This window comes from Megalobrama amblycephala, linkage group LG3, assembly GCF_018812025.1.
Source record: "Megalobrama amblycephala isolate DHTTF-2021 linkage group LG3, ASM1881202v1, whole genome shotgun sequence".
Lineage (NCBI taxonomy): Eukaryota > Metazoa > Chordata > Actinopteri > Cypriniformes > Xenocyprididae > Megalobrama > Megalobrama amblycephala.
The window spans coordinates 29,244,977-29,265,423 of NC_063046.1; the positions used below are offsets into that span (position 1 = coordinate 29,244,977).

General features: G+C 37.7%; 2 protein-coding genes across 17 annotated transcripts in view; one reads left to right on the forward strand and one right to left on the reverse strand.

The window, feature by feature from the left end:
• Nucleotides 1-14,703, forward strand: part of celf1 (cugbp, Elav-like family member 1) — a 30,168-nt gene extending 15,465 nt beyond the window's left edge. For 8 of the 16 annotated variants that reach the window (XM_048184960.1, XM_048184961.1, XM_048184959.1 and 5 more), the window contains 13 exons: nucleotides 324-511; nucleotides 849-931; nucleotides 1,182-1,230; nucleotides 1,913-2,047; nucleotides 2,783-2,862; nucleotides 3,427-3,588; nucleotides 4,926-4,995; nucleotides 5,222-5,392; nucleotides 6,922-7,038; nucleotides 7,343-7,531; nucleotides 8,556-8,699; nucleotides 8,881-9,052; nucleotides 12,377-14,324. In XM_048184960.1, the coding sequence (XP_048040917.1) occupies nucleotides 324-511; nucleotides 849-931; nucleotides 1,182-1,230; nucleotides 1,913-2,047; nucleotides 2,783-2,862; nucleotides 3,427-3,588; nucleotides 4,926-4,995; nucleotides 5,222-5,392; nucleotides 6,922-7,038; nucleotides 7,343-7,531; nucleotides 8,556-8,699; nucleotides 8,881-9,008 (1,516 nt within the window). In that variant the 3' untranslated portion in view covers nucleotides 9,009-9,052; nucleotides 12,377-14,324. Of the gene's footprint in view, nucleotides 1-323; nucleotides 512-848; nucleotides 932-1,181; nucleotides 1,231-1,912; nucleotides 2,048-2,782; nucleotides 2,863-3,426; nucleotides 3,589-4,925; nucleotides 4,996-5,221; nucleotides 5,393-6,921; nucleotides 7,039-7,342; nucleotides 7,532-8,555; nucleotides 8,700-8,880; nucleotides 9,053-12,376; nucleotides 14,325-14,578 lie in introns of those variants that run through there. The other 8 variants (XM_048184963.1, XM_048184967.1, XM_048184962.1 and 5 more) reach the window with 8 other exon arrangements.
• Nucleotides 14,704-14,867: 164 nt separating this feature from the next.
• On the reverse strand, nucleotides 14,868-20,120 carry nudt19 (nudix (nucleoside diphosphate linked moiety X)-type motif 19). Its single transcript, XM_048184978.1, has 3 exons — nucleotides 19,256-20,120; nucleotides 16,875-17,082; nucleotides 14,868-16,744 (listed from the first exon to the last, which is right to left on the reverse strand). Exons 1-3 carry the CDS (start codon nucleotides 20,018-20,020, stop codon nucleotides 16,512-16,514), a joined length of 1,206 nt encoding a protein of 401 aa, XP_048040935.1. The 5' UTR covers nucleotides 20,021-20,120; the 3' UTR covers nucleotides 14,868-16,511.
• Between the last annotated feature and the right edge of the window lie 327 nt (nucleotides 20,121-20,447).

Sequence of the window (20,447 nt, forward strand, 5' to 3'; positions counted from 1 at the left end):
CAATGGATGATACTGGTGCTGAGCAAATACATTTTATATTGGCAAAGCTGACCAAGTGATAACGGTTATTTGGCAAATCAAAGCTCAGTCCAAAAAACAATCATCCAATTAATCAGCCAGACCAATCAGTCCTAATACTAGTGCGCAGTTGGTAGATAAGGCTAGTTGTAATTTTGTAATCATACTTGGGCAGTGGGCACGATAAGAGATCCTTTTGATGTGCAATGTGTTTGAGTATCATCATCTGTCAGAGAAACTGGAGACAATGAGGGCCATGTCCTTAAGACTCGCCAAGCAGACTTAGTTTTTTTTCTTTTCTGTAGAACCAAGAAGATGAATGGGTCTCTGGACCACCCAGACCAGCCCGACATTGATGCTATAAAGATGTTTGTGGGTCAGATCCCCCGGACGTGGTCAGAGGATCAGCTGCGTGAGCTGTTTGAGCCCTATGGTGCAGTTTATGAAATCAATGTTCTTCGAGACAGGAGTCAGAACCCCCCACAGAGTAAAGGTATACTTGACAGTCAGTACATTGTAGATTGAGATGTTCTATGTCAGTCACTCTCTAAAGACTTATATAGTCTCTTCCAAAACCTAGTGAGCTCATAGCACACACACACATGCAGTGCTGCTTAAAAAGACTTAAACAATTTGTCTTATGCAGCAGTGTAATTAAGTTGCTTAAGTTGTAATTGTGTTACTTTTTGGAACAGTCCTCATGTTGGGAACGTGCCAACGATTCCTTAAAATGCTGCTCACTAGGATTTGGAACAGAGTTCTAGAGATTGGTCTCAGTGGAAATGTTGTCATCTTGGTCATGGTTCATAGACCATTTATTGCATTTGCAGGTTGTTGTTTTGTCACATATTACACCCGTAAATCTGCATTAGAAGCACAAAATGCCCTTCACAACATGAAGATTCTTCCAGGGGTGAGAAAAGGATCTACTTTTATTTTATTGTATAAATAATCCATTAATCCTCAATCATGTGTGTCATCAGATGAGCTGGCCTTCTGACATTTATTGCTCTTTAAAATGCATCAAATCTACACATGTATTAACACTTTTATAAAAGCTTTTTTCAGTACACCCAAAGGAACTGTTAAAGCTTTTCAAACAGCTAATTTCTCATGGGGGCAGGGAAATGTCAGTGTTAAGTATTTTTTTTTTTTCTGTACAGATGCATCATCCCATACAGATGAAGCCTGCAGACAGTGAAAAAAACAATGGTGAGTGACTTGAATTTACTACAGTATTACAACAACGTTCATATAAACCTTTGTTCTAAATTTTAGGGTCAGTCAAAGAATCCTGAAAGAGATGTATCACAGGTTCACAAAAATTAAGCGGCATAACTGTTTTCAATACTTAATACATTTTCTTGAGCACCAAATTAGTATGTTAGAATGATTTGTGAACAGTGTTGCCAACTGCTTTCAATTGAAAGTAGCTAAAACTGGTAGCTAAATATCACTAGATTACATAATAATAATGAATATGAATATAGATCAGTGGGCAAAATAAGAGTCTAGATAAGGTTTATCCAAGAAGTTGCTAGATTTGTCCCTAAACTTTAAAAAAAAATCTCAAAAGGGGCGGGAAAGTCACTAAATCTAGTGACAAAATCGCTAAATTGGCAACACTGTTTCTGAAGGATCATATTAGTGATAAATTCTACTTTGCCAAAGTTATTTTGATTTGAAATAATATTTCACAATATTACTGTTGCTGTATTTTCAGTTAAATAAATGTGTTCTTGGTGAGCATAAGAGACTTCTTTCAAAACATTACAAAATATTACTGGACCCAAACATTTGAACAGGAGTGTATTGCTTGAGGAAATGTTCACAAAGACTGTTGAACAGCTGTGCAGAGGTATTGCTGTCATAACACATTTTTCTTGTGTTTCAGCGGTAGAAGATAGAAAGCTGTTTGTTGGAATGATTTCAAAGAAGTGTAATGAGAATGACATAAGGCTCATGTTTTCTCCATATGGTCAAATTGAGGAGTGCCGTATACTTAGAGGCCCTGACGGACTGAGCCGCGGTAAGAACTCTCTCAAGCGCATCTTACATTGTCACTATCAACAGACAAAGGAAATTATACACCCATCATGTGACCCCTCTGCAGTCTTTCCCTCAGTGCACTGGTAGCACACTAATAAACAACTTCATCAGTCGCTCTGCCCTCTCTCATTTAAGTTATTTCGAGGAGGTAGTGTTATGCGTAACTAATAGTTGCAGACACAACCCATCAGAGAAAAATGAGACTCAATTGACCCCTGTCGGCCCAAATGAAAATGGCTTCATTTAACCCAAACTCAATGTGACAACTGATACGAGAGGTTATATAACCGTAACTGCATGCAACAAATTGAGAATATATACGTGTTCGCTTTGATCAATCATCCATTTGGGAATTTTTTTTTTTTTTGTTCCTAGCTGTCATTTACCTGTGAAGTAGAAAATAACTCTATTAAGTTAACCAAAGTGTAACCAAGGGAACATAACGCACATTCATGCCCACACTATTTATTTTAGAATTGGCTTGAGTAAACTTACGGTCCATCACCATAGGAACTGCATTAGTAATAGGCACAACCCATTTTGACTCAGCAACCCTCGAACCGTTTTTCCAACGAGACCAGGACTGAATCAGGCCTGTTTTTGATGAGGTGTTTCTGCATGATTGTTTCATGAGTACTTATGGATGTTTATGCTTTAAACACTGAAGTTGGTGTCCTTTTGTGATCTTTCATACTTGTCAAATCTGTGTCCACAGGCTGTGCCTTCGTCACATTCACAGCTAGACAGATGGCCCAGTCTGCCATCAAATCAATGCACCAGTCACAGACCATGGAGGTAATTTCTGCATTTCAGCTTGATATTTCTGTGCTTGAGAGATAAATGCCTATGCACCAATGCATAGTATACAGCAGAGTACTGTTTCTACCATTCTACCAAACTATAAGTTACTACCATTGAAAAGTTTGGGGTCGGAAATATATATATATATATATATATATATATATATATATATATATATATATATATATATATATATATATATATATATATATATATATATATATATATATATTTTTTTATTTTTTTTCAGGGTTGTTTGAATAGAAAGTTTAAAAGAACAGCATTTATTTGAAACAGAATTATTTGTAACATTATAAATGTTGTTCATTCAGCAAGGATGCAAATTGATCAAAAGTATTACTTTTCTTCCAAAAGAGAAAAAAAAATCATACTGTCCCAAAGCTGAACAGTAGTGTATTATGAAAGGCTGAGATGCTGCTTTAACACACAATAACTTGCTGTTTACTCATACTGTTGGTTTTATTAGTCACTTTCCCTTTTTGTTTGTAAATTAAATTCTATGCTGCATTTTAATTTCTGTTTGCATGTGTCCCTTAGGGCTGTTCTTCTCCCATCGTAGTGAAGTTTGCAGACACGCAGAAGGATAAAGAACAGAAACGTATCACCCAGCAGCTGCAGCAACAGATGCAACAGCTCAATGCTGCCTCCATGTGGGGAAACCTTACAGGACTGAACTCACTGGGGCCACAGTACCTTGCAGTGAGTACACAGGACGGATCGTGTTGCTTCTGAGGTCTATGCACTTAGAAACCGCACCAGTGTTGAGGACTCTTTAAAACATGCAAACTGCACTGCATAAACTACGTGAAGCATATGCAGAATGAAAACATTTGTTTAGTACAGGAGAGCTGGTCTTTGCTCCATCTAGGGATGTCACAATATCAGTTTCACTAAATGATTATCATAGCCAAAATAATTCACAATTATCATCACAATATCTATAGAAAGTTTGAAAGAAAAAACAAATACTATCAGTCAAATTAATTTTTAACTTGGTTTGTTTTGTGTTCCCAAAAATCCCAAAAACTCCGACACTAACAAGCTCACTTTTTTTTTGGTGCAGGTAGAGCATCTCACTTTCGTCTGTCATCTCCTCTTGACGTTATTTTGTGCGGCAGTAGTAACTATAGACTGCGTCGTCAGCTTTTTTTTTTTTTCTTCGTTTTATGGCAAGTCAGGTGTTAAGGTGCAATACCGCCACCTCCTATGTTGGAGTGTCAACCAGATTTCTGGATTAATTATGATATTATCATAGGTGTGGTATTAACATATCAATATTTTAATTTTAATTATTTTTTTTTTTTTTAAATAAATATCACTAATCAATGCCCATATATTGTGACACCCCTAGCTCCATCCAAAATGTTTTTTGATTTACCCGAACTATAATGCATTATTATTTGCATCTGTAGTAATTAGATTAGATTCTACGAGAGCCTTGTAATTAAAGAATCCAATTTGCTTTAAAAAGGTTGCTGTGTTTTTCTGCTGTGTTTAAGCACATGGGCTGCAGGTCTGTGTTTGGCCAATATTTAGCTGAATTAAATTTGGCTTCTCAAAATCCTGATTGTCTATGATTGGTTACTCCCAAAGCTCCTAAAGTTACTGTTTAATTGGTTGTTTCCTCATGTAGGCCGGCATAGATGTGTAGCCCTGTTTGAATGTGTTAGTGCTGCTCCATGGGTGTGCTGTGAAAACTTCTTCTATCTTTATCTTTACCCCCTTCTAATTCTTCTCAGTCTCCTTATAATTTCTTTATAGCTCTTGAATGTCCACATTTCAATCCTTTTTGTTTCTGTCTTGTCCACACGTGCTCCTGCTTGTATTTATTTTGCCTTGTTGCCTGATTTCTCCTCTCCTCTCCTCTCCTCTCCTCTCCTCTCCTCTCCTCTCCTCTCCTCTCCTCTCCTCTCCTCTCCTCTCCTCTCCTCTCCTCTCCTCTCCTCTCCTCTCTCTCTCTCTCTCTCTCTCCTCTCCATCACAGTCCTGGATGCAGTCCTGACTCTCTCTGTTCTCTGTTTTGATGTAATGTCTAGCTTTATTTGCAGCTTCTACAGCAGTCTGCATCCTCTGGAAATGCGCTCAACAATCTCCATCCAATGTCAGGTGAGAGTCTGACGGGCTTCGCTTCACTCAGACCTGCTAGAAATGATAGTTAGTTAGCCACTTACTCAGTTGTATTGCAAACCTATAAAAGCATTGGTTCTGACTGCCTCTTAGCTTTAGGTCAATAAAAGGAAGTTGTGCATGTGAATGTTGGTGAGAATGAAGTGTGTGGTGTTGTGTAGTTATTGAAATCTTGATATTATGGATGGTCTGTGATCTGCGGCAGGTCTGAATGCCATGCAGAATCTGGCTGCATTAGCAGCAGCAGCGAGTGCTACACAGGCCACACCCACAGGTAGCAGTGCTCTGACCACCTCCAGCTCCCCTCTCAGCGTCCTCACCAGCTCAGGTACGCCCTCCGGACAGCACGCTCAATCTGCCTGGGACGCCTACAAGGGTTGGTCCCGCTTTTTAATCTCCTCCTCCTGTCCTTAACTTTTGCTTCTTATCAGTCTGTGAAATAGATTTGCTCTGCGGAAGTTTTCTGGCCAATAGCAAATTTCACTTTACAAAGTTCAAAATGTTTGCTTTAGTTAAACTTTTTACCTTCTTTATTATTATAATTGATTTCATTTAATAAAGCTACATTATAATTTTTTTTTTTTTTTTTTTTTTTTTTTTTTTAAATTAACATCATAAATGTTAAAGAAGAGTACATCATAAATCCATTTTCCATCTTATGCTGGGCACACACTAAAAGGTCAGAGACCACAAACATGAGGACAAAAAAACCTAAATTTAACCGTTTTGCTCCTAAAGTGTGTGGTGTGCCGTGATGTGACGACAGACAGCGCTCCACACACAAACAGATTTTCAACCAGAGTCCAGACTGTGAACACGGGAAATCTCACAAAATCTCTCGACTTTAGAATAAAAAATGGCGGACGAAAGGCAGGAAGAAATTGTGATGATAGTGTTTGGAATGATTTTGACAGAAAACAAAAGAAAAGGGTTTGCATGGGTGAAGTCGTGGAGAGTTCACTTTGTCTTAACTTGGTTCTGTGCCATGACTGCGTTTGTTATGCTTCATCTTCTGTCAGCTAGCTTTCTGATTTGGATATTGTGTCACGTGATAATCTCCAGAGTGTGCGTGCATGCGTTTGTCCTCGGGGTTCCCCCCACACATCAGGATTTCTGATCTGACTGAATCTGCTTGGAAGAACGTCGCCCCGATTGCAAATCGTAAATATTCAACATGTTGAATATTTACGATTCGCAAACGGGATGACGTTCTTTCAAGCAGATTCAGTCACTCTTAACACGCCTCACACCAAAGGAAAATCTGATAAGATAATCTGTAGAACCATCAAGATAATAGGGACATTACCTAGGATTGTCGGAAGGGAAGAAATTGGCCTAAAATCAGCCCGGTTATCTTGTGTGTACCCAGCATCAGCTGAAGAGGGTCAAAAGTTACAATAAAAGTGTAACTTTTATTAATTTAGGTTAATATTGGATTTTAAATATACTATTTTTCATGGTTTATTTGTTCATTTATGCTCCATGAATTAATGTTAGTTTATGCTTGATGTTATTTGCATATGTAGAAATGTACATTTACAGCATTTATTAATCTTGGTTAAAGAATTGTTCATTGTTAATAGCAGCTAATGGTAACAAATTGAACCTAAAGTGTTGCATTTTCTCCAAACATAAACATCTGTGTAATGTTTAAACATCTCTTGCTGTTCATGCATCAGTCTCTTGATAATTCCCATCAATTGCTTCATAGTGCTGTCTTTGTGATTTTAACTTGTTTTCTTTTTGCTCTCTGAAATACATGACTGCTCTCATTGCTGTCTGCTGTTTCTTCTCGGTCTCTTTTGCTTTACATGTCTGTGTAATGAGAGCATGTTAATTGGCAGACTGTCTGATTGCTTAGAAAAATGTGTCAGACTTGGTTCTTGTTTTCTCTCCTCCTTACAGCAGGTTCCTCACCCACCTCCAGTACTAGTTCTTCTGTGAACCCCATGGCGTCTTTAGGTGCTCTTCAGTCTCTTGCTGCGGGCGCTGGAGCAGGTCTCAACATGAGCTCCCTAGCAAGTAAGGAAGAAGAAACATTCATTGTTTTTTGTATGCGGTCAGGTGGTGCTGCTAAAGATCCTGTTTACCCAACTTATTAAAATCCATAGCAGGTGATGTGATCACAATACACTGAGAAAAAAAAAAAAAGAGCACATGAAGTTGCTTCTACATACATTTAATCCTTCGCTATTTTCAGAAACGCATGAGGATGTGTTAGTTTTAGTCATGTATTTGATGTAGTTTTAGTCATCTATTTATAAAACATTTAGGACCCCATTTACACCGATTTTTAGCACTGAACACTTGTGTTCTATCTGCACAGGCATGGCTGCTCTGAATGGTGGTCTAGGCAGTGGAGGTCTTTCTAATGGCTCGGGCAGCACTATGGAGGCTCTGACTCAGGCAGCCTATTCTGGGATCCAACAGTATGCCGCTGCCGCTCTGCCTAGCCTCTACAGTCAGAGTTTACTGTCCCAGCAGAACGTTAGTGCCGCTGGCAGCCAGAAAGAAGGTGAGTACATGGAGGTCTGATCAGCTTTGAGCAGCTGTTTATGCTAGCAGGGTCAGCTCTTAGGGTATGTGTTGGCCGGTGATGCTTTTCAGTGTGTGTGTGTGTGTGTGTGTGTGTGTGTGTGTGTGTTGATGTGGTTCTTGTGATCACCATCTTAAGGATTCATTTTTGTTTTAAATATGCTGCAACAGCAAGTCCCAATCAGAGTGCGGGTAAGAGATCATAATCACTCTCCACAATGTCCATTTTCTACATTTTTGGTTTGTTTAAAAGTATGTGGAGATCCATACCAGCAGCTCTTTGCCAATGAATTCAAGGAGCTTTCTGGGTTAAATACAACTTCAAGCCTGTCTGAATCATCTGTGGCATGCTTTTCTATGCTGGTATTTTATGTTACCAATTATTATCAATGTTGAAAACAAACAGTATTTTTTGTTGAATAGAAAGTTTGAATGCATTTATTTGAAATAGAAATATTTTGTAAAAGTATAGACGTCTTTGCCACATTTCATGAATTTAATGCTGATTAATTGCTGAATAAAAGTATTAACGTGTTTAAAAAGAAATCTTACTGACACTAGACTGTTGAATGGTAGTGTGTAGTTCAGCAAGGCCAATTTTTGTCACATCTATAATTTCAAGTCTATAACAAGATTTGTAAAGAAAAACTTGCCCATGGTAGTTATGGCAGAAACGCATAAACAGACCTTCATTCACCTAGAAATGTATTCCCACTTTAAAAGAGCAATTTATGCAATGGTACAAATCAAACAATAAACCATGTTTTACTGAATGCAATTAATATGCTATAACAAAATGCAAACCCTCCAGTCTGATAGTTTTATCAAGTTGGGGGACGTCTCTATTTTCTGTGGTTATTCGGCAGCATGCTTGAGTTGTATTTAACAGATTATTCTTTTAACTAGGCAAGGAGAATAAATGTTGAACCTTCATTAGAAATAAAAAGGTTGCTAGGCAGTCAAAAGTTATCTTTGTTTCTTTTTCTCTTTCTGTCTTTCTAAAGGCCCCGAAGGAGCAAACTTGTTCATCTACCATCTGCCACAGGAGTTTGGTGATCAGGATTTGTTGCAGATGTTTATGCCTTTCGGCAATGTTATCTCTGCCAAGGTCTTCATTGACAAACAGACCAACCTTAGCAAGTGTTTTGGTGAGTCGAGGCCTGTTCCAGAAACACTGTGCTTGCCTTGATTTTTTTATTTATTTATTTATTTATTTTTTGAGTTCAGACATCAGAAACAATCCTTAGATGTATATTCTGAGCTGTGGGTAACTATAACAATTAGAATTAGATATGTTAATACCCCGTTTTTTTCTTTTCTTTTCTTTAGGCTTTGTAAGTTACGACAATCCAGTTTCGTCCCAGGCAGCCATTCAGTCAATGAACGGTTTTCAGATTGGAATGAAGCGGCTGAAGGTGCAACTTAAACGATCCAAAAATGACAGCAAGCCATACTGAGTGCTTTTACTCTCAAATGGACTTGGTTTGAAAATGTTTTTCTGGTAAGTGGAGTGTGACGTTGGAAAGTTATAATGACCCCATCCACCCTTAACACCTGCCTTTCCTAATCCTTTTACTTCTCTGGCCTTTCCTACATATCTTCTCTCTTAACCTTAAAAACAAAGACAACATGCAAATTGTTAACATTATGAATTTGTTCCAAGGAGAAATGAGGTTTTTTTTTTTTTTTTTTTTTTTTTTTCACATTTATATATCTAATTGTTTTGTTGATCTTCTGTTTTCCCTCAAGTCTTTTTTTTTTTTTTTTTTTTTTTTTTTTTTTTTTTGTGCCATATTACAAGTTTGCTGTGTATAAATCTAAATCTTGCGTCAAAGGATGTTGCACAATGAAAGCCAGCCTGCGTGACTGCTTTCGGTCCCTTAGACTGTTGATCACCACGGTCTGGCCCCTGTAGATGTTCTCCTGTGTTTACACTAGACTCTTATATAGTACATTCGGACGGTGTAATACTGAAGCCTCCTACAATGCTGCCTTTCTAGAAAATGAAGGAGGCTTGCTGCATCGGTGCAAAAGATAATCAATCGGTCACCTGAATATTGTTTCGAGCATCTGGAAGTTCAGGCTGCACTCCACTAGACTCTGTTTTCATGGATGCCTTTTTATTTAATTCATTTATTTATTTCACTAATTTATTTATTTATTTTTTAATGTATCTGTGTCTTCACAATGAGGGTGATGTAACATTGCTTCGAAGTCTGTTTTATGTATTCTGTTGGAGGGCTCAGCTAACAACAGTAATGATGATGCTTTTTGCTTGTTTTTATTCACATTCATATTTTTACATTCTAAAAAGACAAACACTAAGCAAGGGTATTATATCACATGCTGGTTCATTCAGTATTGCTAGTTTGCTGGAGATGCTACACTTACTCTCAGGACATTCTCACCATTCTGTCAGACCAAAACTACTTGCCCATTATTCTCGCCTGGCACATGAAAATACCTTGATGATGAAATAAGTGATGGAGTGCTTCATTTCAGTTCATGAATCCTTTCTTAAAAGCCTCAAACAAAAGCAAAATGTTTTTTCTTGTTTTGTTTTTTTTTGACCCACGATTATTATTTCTATTCTTTGGAAGTTGCTGAAGAATCACATGGTAGCACATATGGTTATAAATGGCATTTGTATAGACTTTCTGAGCAAAGACACAATCTACAACATGACTTTTATTTTGATGGTCATTTGATACGTTATCCAACACCTCAATTCAAGAGGTTGGTCTTGAAGCATTTAGCAATATTTGCAATCTGGAAAACAGTGAGAGATGATATTGCCAAGAACAGAACGAAGGAAGTTTACAAGTGCTGAATTTAAGGCCACTTAATTGTCCGAATAATTTAACTTTTTGAAAGTTAGTTTCCCAACATTTTGTGGGGAGAGTTCAAGAAGTATTTTATTTTTATGCAGGTGGTCTCTTGTACTCTGGTATATTGAGACTCATCAGATTCAAAGTTGACCTTGTGATCGTGTATTCGAGTTACTCCATGCAGCTTCCTTTAGTTGATAATGGCAGTAAATAAGTGTTCAAACGTAATCAAATGTTAATGCCAATCTGAGTCCTGCAGGGTCGTTAGGTGAGAAGATTGTTTTTATGGAAATTGAGAAGAAAACATTATCCAGATAGTGTATATTACTTAACCTATTATGCCTTTTCTATTTTTATAGAGGTTTTATAATATTGCCTAAATAATTTCTCTGAATTAAAACGGTTGTTTAAAAAAATCACTCAAAAATTCAACAGTGTTTTTGTAGAATCCTTATGTCAAGTTTTGTGGATACATTCACTGATTGTTTAAACGACTGATGTGTGGCCCTTTTCACTAGTTGTAGTGTCGTCTGTTTAGTAAAAAAAAAAAAATTTTTTTTTTTTTTTTTTTTTTAAGTCTGAAGCAGATCCATGGTTCAGTCTTAAGTTCTCACTCAGTGTAATATCTCTAAACTAAGTACAATTATATGTGCAATGACAAATGCTGAAATGTGCTTTAATCAAAAGTCATTCATTTATTTCCTCACAGCATAACTTGAGCTCGGAATTGCAATTAGTAAAAATTGTATTAGATTTTTTTTTTTTTTTTTGGACATTTACCTCACTATTGTCATCACTGTTTGACATGCTTGTATTTATTAATGGTGCTTTTTATTTTCACTGATTTAATTGCAAATAAGCCAATTCTTGTTAACCTCACAATCTTTCTATTATCATCAAGTACGGACACACTTCTCAATCCAGGTGAGGAAATGTGTGCCACTACTGCGACTTGTACAGATATGCCGGTCTGTATGCCTTTCAGTTAGTTTGATACGTTAGAGACGCTTTAGACTGAACCCAGGTGTGAAGCCCCTCTTAAAGCCTTTAGATGCTAGTGCAGGGAATGCCCAGTCCCTGATCTGTGCCTCTGTTCAAATAAACACATGATTTACATGCAAAAACAAAATACAAAAACCATTTAGTGGAAGAAAAATGCGAAGGCCTCAGAAATGTCCGAGTTGCACCACGAATCACCATTTTGAACAATCCAAAGATTCTTGTGAACATGTTCTAGGCAGGGATTTTTGTTTGTTAGACAGAATCTTTTCATGGTTTTGTTTCTTTTATCCAGAGCAGGTTGACTGGCGTTTGTAAAGGTCTGCAGATTTGTGCGCCTTAAGAGCTCACAGGTGCAGAGTAGTTCCACATATGTGCCAAACACATCAAGTCTTAAATTTGTGTACACGTTTAACGATGATATTCTGTTACTCACTCTGTGTCCCATCATGTTGTTGTCCTTCACAGAGTTCAATGTAGCCAAATTTGTGTTACCCATGGCAGGTGTTTTGTGAATAAGAACCAATATGAGCAGCTCCAAATATGCATTATTCCACAGTCCCACACAATTCAAAGTTGAAGCACAAAATAAAAAGACTTTCACTGAAAGAGCTGAAACATTGAAGCACAATTTTTCTGTTCGTTTCTCTCTCTTTCCCTTGGTCTAAAATCAAAATGTGGTTGTGAGAAGTTGAACATTTTGAGTTCAAATTTGTTGTCGTAGCTGTAGTAGGCAGGTTGTGTTTTCTCGATGTTGTTTAATGTTAATCCCTTTGTTCACTATTGGCATGGTGCTTACCTTTCCCTCTTTCTTCCCACTTCATTGTTTCCTGTGTTGCATTCAGTGTTTTGTGTTTAGATCATGTGCATCTTTGAAAGCCCCCCCCCCATCCCCCATTGTAAAAATAATCATTCATGATTTTCTTTTTCATCCCTTCTCCTTTTTCCGTTGTGCTTTAACCTAGGTTTGTTATTCGTTTTTTTTGTTTTTGTTCTAGATATCTTCGTGCCCGTTTGTCATCGTTTGCCTAGCATGTCGATGTGACGTCAAAAGTTCATCGTCCAGTCCGTTGTCCTCTTCGCTTCTCTGACGCTTGAAATTTCACACTTGACCTTTTTTGTTAACTTTTGACGCTTATTGATTACTTATTTTGTTTGTTTCTTTGTGTGATGTTCATTTCTGTCATTTGTGCTGCCAATAGGGAGCGTTAGAAAGACTGCTAAAAGTGTAAAAAGTTTCATGAAAATTGTTCTGAGCAAAGAGTCTATTTTTCTAGAACGTACAAACATAACCACTAGATTTTTGCAGAAGCTTTTAATTTTCATTCTTTAATTTTTCAGATTTTTCTTTATCGATTTTTATTGTTTTAAGCAGTCTTCCTAGCGCTTCTAATTGTTTTGTTGTTTTTTTTCCTCAAAGCAGCCATTCAGTTTATAGAATCACTTTTGTGTGTTCAAGTGTGGGTGTGTTTCCCTTTCTCTCACTTGTTAGTTCTAAACCTTTTTAGAGGATGTTTTTGTCACATTTTGCTGAAATTGAGGATAAACTTTGTAATTTTGTGTTAGGTTAGTTGGCATGATGTAATTTTGGGAGTTTTTATTAACCGAGTGACATTACAATAGACACTTGAAATGCCTTTTTCTTCTTTGTGTGTCGAGCCAACATAGGCACATGTTTTTCATTTCTTTATTGTGTGAAAATCAGGATTAGTCTTGAAATAATGCATAGAATGAGCAGAGTTGAATTTCTTGTCACAGGTAAATATTAAGCATGCATGTTGTTTTTTTTGTTTTGTTTTTTTTGTAAGTGCACTGAAATCCTCAGCAAAATGTGATCTAGTTCTGTTTCAAAGAGTCAAGATGAATAAAGTGGTGCCAAAAGTTTTGCATGTTGCTGTTGGTTACATTTGCAGTATGATTCATATCATGTTCATGGCTCCTGCTACAATGACATTTGGTCTCATTTTGATGGTTTATGATTTAAAAAAAAAAAAACTATACAATGTGTGTTTAGGTTATGGGTTAAAGTGAGATTTTAATGTATACTTGTTACACAAATTGAAGTGGTTTTCAAATGAGTCCTTAAATATAAATGATTGTGCCTACAACAGCAAAAACACAAGCTCCTCTTAAGATGTTGTTCAGTTATTTTGTTATAACCATACAGTTGGTCTGTTTTACACTCAGCTTGCAGGCATTTTTTTTTCTTCTTCTTTCTTTCCTATACTGGCATCTGTACAAGTTGTGAAGTTCTGGAATTCTGGACTGATTGGTAGAGCTCAACTGCAGCTTTGCCCCCTAAACCTTTAGTTTGGGAGGCAACCCTCTAATGTCCAACATGTCTCCATGGATGAAGAGCTATAGTTTTTTTTGTTTTTAAAAGGTGTATTCTGACAGACTAATCTAATTGGGAGTTGAGGTGGTTGTTTTCTATTTAGATTTTAAGCTGCTGTTTTGTGAGTTTATATGTATTCTGAGAATTTCCTGTGGGATGTTTGTCATTACTGGTACAGAGTGATTGTATTTAACATTTAAGATTTGTACAGATTTTGCCTTTTCTACTTCATAAGTTGTTTCACAATGTAAGTCCCAGTAAGTGAAAGCATGTAGACTGTAACACCATGTCCAAACATCAACCTGTACAAAATAACCAAACCACAAAAAAAAAAAAAAAAAAAAAAAAAAAAATCAACTCCACAAAACAGCCTTTAACGGAAGGTTTTTTTTTTTTTTTTTTTAGTCGTTTTGTCATTCAAGTTGTGTGGTTTTCATTGGAAGTGTAGAGAGTGCAGAATTTATTAGATGTCTGAAACAAGTGTGTTGTGTTAAGTTGGTTCAGGATTTCATGCTACTGTCTCTACAGCAATCTAGCAAAGTGGACACATACAGTCATCTGGTAGTTTATCTTTAGTTTATGTATGATTAAACTGTTTGAAAAGATTCACACACATTGTGTCTGAATTCATTTGTTTTCTCAATTTAAAATGGTAGAAATGCACATGGTTTTATTTTTTCATTGAATAGTTTGACATCTCTTGATTCACGTTTCATTGTACTTAACACCCTAGATTTAAATGTTTAATTCTAGACAATATTAAGTTTGCAGTAGTTGCTACAGTCAAATTTATTGTAATTAATCGGTTATTTATATGCTAGCCATAGACCAATCAAACAAATTATACTATTTGTACACTTTTCAGGTTGTTTTTAGAGTCCTGTATTGTGCAAACTCAAAGCATGGAAAAGCTGACTGGGATGCTGACTGAGATGAAGACTGATTCAGGAACAGTTTCCCTTTACCATCTCATCTGCAATAATGAAGAACTAATATGACAATTCAAGCTCGAATATAGCTATTAAACTTTTTGAATTTGTTTGTAAAATATGACCTATACTGTGTTGTATTACAATATAGACAAGAAACAGAATCTGAACTTCTTTAGGAGTTCATGATGAAGTACAAAAGAATATTAACAGTCATCACATCAACAAAGTAGTAATTTTGTATTTTCTTTGACATCAGTTAAAGGGATCATATATCAAACTACATTTCATAGGTCAAGGGTTAAATCATTGTGTAGGGGAGAGCAGGGACGAAAGTACCATTTTTCACAATTTAATTTTAAAATGTTTTAGACAGAGATATATTTTTGCTGTGGTCAATAACTCAGTGTGGTCTATCAATACCAGGTGGCATTTTGTATAAATGTAGAACTGCTTCAGTATAATTTCACTTTGAACATAAGTTGCACATTGTTAATTTTGACCCCGTCAGGTGGGGCGAAAATAACGCACAGGTGGGTCAAAAGTAACACAACAATGCAAGCTAGATTTTTTGTGTTAGTCTTGTTTTTATTAAATATAACTGACTATGACCTTGTTGATATGTAACTGCAAACATATTTTGTCCTTTATCTTTGCAAAAAAAAAAAAAAAAAAAAAAAATTACATTTTCATTTTAAATTGAGAATTTCAGTTTCATCAAATGTTTCAAAAGTAACCCGACAGTACAAACTTGAATTGTTTAGAATATTTTTTTGGCAATGTCAATTTATTTTATAAAACATTTTTTCAATAGTTTGAACAATGTGAAAATTAAATTAAATTAGCATAATATAAATTCTCAACATAATGTAGCAGTAGTCATGTTTCCAATCCAGCTGTTTTTATGCATAAATTCAAAATATGCATAAAAACATCTGAATAGAAACACTGCAAATTCATAGGTGGATGTGGAAAAGCTACGGTATGGCTAAAAACTATTGCCTGGAAAATCCAGCCTCACCACTGTACCAGCGGATGAGTCTAGTCGCCACTGAATCAATTCGATTTCTAGGGCGGAGCAAATCCGAGCAAACAGGAAGCGGAGTAAACCAATCAGAGAAGGGCGGATATGACGTTAGCAAAGCGACAAGAGAGTCAACAGCGAAAAGTAAATAATTAATGTGTTTTTGCTCATTTAAAACTGAATTCACGGCTGAATAGAGCAAACTCTCGGGTCTCCAGAAATGCCCTCTCATAAACATCTGGCTAAATCAGACATCTGTCTGTCTTTCTGACCCTCACTTTTGGCATATTCTGCTAGTGTAATATGACACAAACATGTTTTAATAAATGCTGCAACGCAGAGAAAGCCACCACATTAGCAGTGGGGCAAAATAAACTCTTGTTGTCACTGGAGCGGGACGAAAGTATCATGTGTTACTTTCGTCACGACAGTAACTTCTGACATTTAAACCCGATTTACTTTCATACTGAAAAATACTGACAAGTCAAACTTCAGGATGTGTTAAATAACCTGTAGATTGATGATTATTGTGACGCATGAAACGAGAAACACAACTTGTAATTAGAAAAAAAAAGTACCACTTCAGCAGTTTATTTACCGTTTACGAAAACTGTTTTCCGGAGCTAACCACGGGAAACGATGATGAAATCACATGATATTTGGCAGCTCCGTCAAGGGTTGCGTGCTGAACGAGCTGTCATAACTTGAAATGCAAATGTAGTCAGAGCTCTGAAAAAAATCGCTTTGTTACTTTCGTCCCGGTTCTCCCCTACAAATGAACTAATTAAAAATTAATCTAGACAATATCCATCAGTCCTGCCACTGTGGGTAGCGACAGGTAAGTGTCAGAGTTTACTATTGTTTTTGGTGATGCCACCCACATCTTCACTGCAGAGAGGAGGCAGGTGGTTATACTTGGGTCTGATGTTCATATGGATGGATATTGAATATGGATCCTGACCGACAATGCGATGCATCTTTGCACTGTCCCGCTGGAGCTCTTCAAGACTTTTCTCAATTTTCATCACGCCACCACTCATTCCAGAAGTGTCCACTTTCTCTGGATACAGAGCGTCCCCTATGTATCAATTAAGGGGGGAAAAAAAAGTTCAGTTTTGTGCTTAGGTTCCTTAGTCAGAACACTCCTTTGTCCCATCAAGGGGCGACATTTAGCAGACACCTGTAGGAATTTATTATTTGGCAATTACCTGGTAAAATATTTGCAAAGCAGTCAGGTGACACCAGGTAAATAGGCAGCCACTGCTCACAGCCCTCCAAAGACCTCTGCCAGGCAAAGTGATGGAGATCTCTGAGAGCTGGAAAATGGCACATTCGTCCAAGGTCGTAGAACTGAGGTGGAGCTATCCAAATTTCTTTTGATTTGTAGCTGTGTAGCACTTCTGAGGGAGTGGACCACTGAGAGATAAGGCAGTTGTGTTATTACCCAACAATCAAGCATCAGTTGTACTCATCAGGCCGAGACTTAAAGGTGCAGTATGTAATAATTTTGTCCGCTAGAGGCCTATTCAAAACAAAGGCGTAGCTTGATGACGCCAAGTTTGAGCGCGGAATCTTGGGACATGTGGTCTTTACCTCAACAGATGGTGCAAAAGAATAGGGATTGGACTCGGGAAGAAATCATGTTCATGGATGCAATTATTAACGTTACTGTAGTATGAAGCAGAGCAGGACCGAGTGTGGTAGGAGGTGAACAAGGCCTCTGGAGCGATTGCGCAACTTTTATTATGCCACAGTCGCCGGCGCCACTTCTGCTATTCCGGTCGTGAGTATGAGGTAACACAGCTCTGTTTATCATATTAGATACATTTGAGAGTGTTGAAAATTATGTTATAATGTTACTCTGTCTCACAGCAGCCACTGAGTGAACGCACACTGTTGCACAGTGCAGTAAGCTGATCAATTTTAGAATATCAAATATTGAATGGCTTGTGTTGATAAATGGCATGCAATTCATTTTAAAACATATTGTATGATGGAGAAAATGCTGTAGGCTGTTACTAAAAATAAAGCTGTATCTGATAATGCTATGGTAGCTACTTGACAAAATAGTCTTTTCCTCTGAGGCATGGTAAAGGATGGTACTTGCAAAAAAAATCAAGAAAATTAGATTTAAACAATAAGACTAAACGTGTTGAGCTATATAACAACAATTAGATTTCTGTCTATAAATATATCAAAACAGTTGTTCCCTTGTCTATTAAAACGTGTAATATATTAAAGCGTCTTTGGTGTTTCCATGGTTTCTACAAAATAAAACCGGAAACCGAGGGTAAGGTGGGTATGACGCAATTGACAGGCGACTCCTCACATGTCCCGGAGCCTTGTTTAAAATTGCAATTTTCTCACAATTTACAAATAACGTAGTTGGAAATATTTGGGATATTGTAAGTACTCAAGTGAACAAAACATAGAACACTGGCCTAGTGGTTTCTGGATATTTTACTGCAAAAATATTATATGTTGCACCTTTAATTACATACATAGGCTACAATAGAGGGTATGCACGTGACGTCACCGCCGACCGTTACGACTGCGGTCACGCCCACTGAGTGGCAAAAGACTAAGCGGCAGCATTGGTTTTCTGCTTAAATGACGCGAAAAACACACAAAACATCCAAAACGGGAAAGAACTTTGTGATTGACTGTACAAATAGCTTTGACACAAAATCTGAGGTATATATTTAAAGACCGCCGAATGCTACAGAAAAAAAGCAAATGGATCACTGCAATGCAGAGAAACATGGATTTGCAGTTACCATTTTGTGTCAAATAGTTGGATTTTGAGGTAAAATCATACCGTATGTATTGTATTGTTATATATTATGTTGACAATTCATCAATTAAATATTTTCTTATCTTATATTCTGCATAATTGTGTTTTAAAATAAAAACTGACAAAAACTATAACTATATATGTTTTAGGGCTGGACAATATGACGATATAACATTGATATAAGTGATTATGCGGATTTAAACCTACCTATATTGTAGTTATATAAAATATTCACAGGCAGATTTGCTTTATGTATTTCCCCGCCGTCAAATCAGGCACATATAAATGTCAAGAAACACGACTCCTGGCTGCATGTCAATATCCATGGATTAGGTTTATTTGACAAGTTGTAAGTAACACGAGTCCAACCTTTAGTGTAATTCGTTTGTTTTACTCGCGTTTTCGCAGTTTTCCCTGTTAAATCCAGTCACGCAGCGGGTTCTTCTGCCACTCAGTCCAGCTGAGGGAGCGCGTTCCGGCGGGAAAGTGACGTCGATGCATGGATGGACTGGTACATGAATATTAATTACGTTCTGTGACGTTTAGCCACTTGCTGAACGGCGTTAAATGGGCGCGGCATAGCTGGCGAATGAGCGCTTGCCTTATGAATATTAATGAGGTCGCAGGTGAACGCTCCAGGAAATACCTTGACAAAGTCTTTTCAGTTATTTCGCTAGCTGGACACAAATTGGTCATGAACGCATGACGTGATGAAATACACGTTCAGTAAGTGTCTGCCGAATACAATTTTAAATATACGTTTGTAACCATATACCATTCGAATTCGAAACGCACCTTAAAATGAACGATTTCCTTGTCGTCGTGAAGCGTATATGGAGTCTCGTGTAGGCAGCAGATGTAAAACGCTGTGTCGTAGCGCCTCTGTTTGCCGTACACGCCTATGGGTGTCAGCCAGTTCCCCCATTCATGCAGAGCCCAGATGTTAGGCAGACACTGCAACTCCCTGCACATCTTAATAAAATTCGACGAGTTACCAATAACCAGAGATCTCCACTTTGACAGCACGTCTTTCTTCCACTGTCCGCTCAACCTGGTCAGGGTTGGCTGGGTGTCACTATAAGCATCATCTGTGTGCACGCGAATCCCGCTTTCCTCGTGTTTGGGAACCGCGAGGAGCACGCCTGACTCCTCAAACGTCTCTCTCACCGCACATATCCTGAAAGCTACATCTCCCGGGATCGGAGATCCCAGCTGAGCTCTGTCAGTGGCGAAAATGGGTGGCCTGGTCGCCGGCGGCTGCTTCACAACTCCAATGCCGTAGTTGGGCGCTTCCGTGAAGGCTTTAAAGATCTCCTGCCACTCGCTGGAGAAGTCAGACGAATCCACCAGCCCCCCGGGAAACACGTAGGCATTGGGCATGAACCCGCTGTGACCGCTGCGTTTCAGCAGTAGCACTTGATAATCGAAGGCAGATTTGTGCGCTTCTTCAGTGACTTTTTCCAGACCTGCTTTAAGAGAGTCCGCGCTCTGAGTGCGTCTCAGCCCGGCCGCCAAGATCACCGTCGCCGCCTCTCTCCAGTGTTTCAGCGCCGTGTTCATCTTGGCCTTCGCTTAAATGTTCAGTTACACTAATACCTTTCGAAAACTTTTTAGGCTTCGGTCAACTATGGCGTGAAGGACAGCACAGAGAAAATAATAAAATATTTATTATGTGTTTGGTGATTGAGCGCCATCTACAGCAAGGGAAGAACGCTTGCTTTTCATAATTTCATAATTTTGCCACATTCACATCAGGACGTTTTTATTATACTACAATTAAAAACGATTGAATATATTGATTTATGATTGCAACAAAGTCCAACAATACCTATAAATTCTGTGACTGTGAATCCTGATAAGCGCTGAAAAACTGAACAGGTAGGCGTACCACTTGACAATGTCTGACAGTTAGAAATTATTCCAGAGTAATGTCAAATAAATAGTAGTGTGTGGCCTAAAAGATAATTAGCTTAAATCAGATATTGGG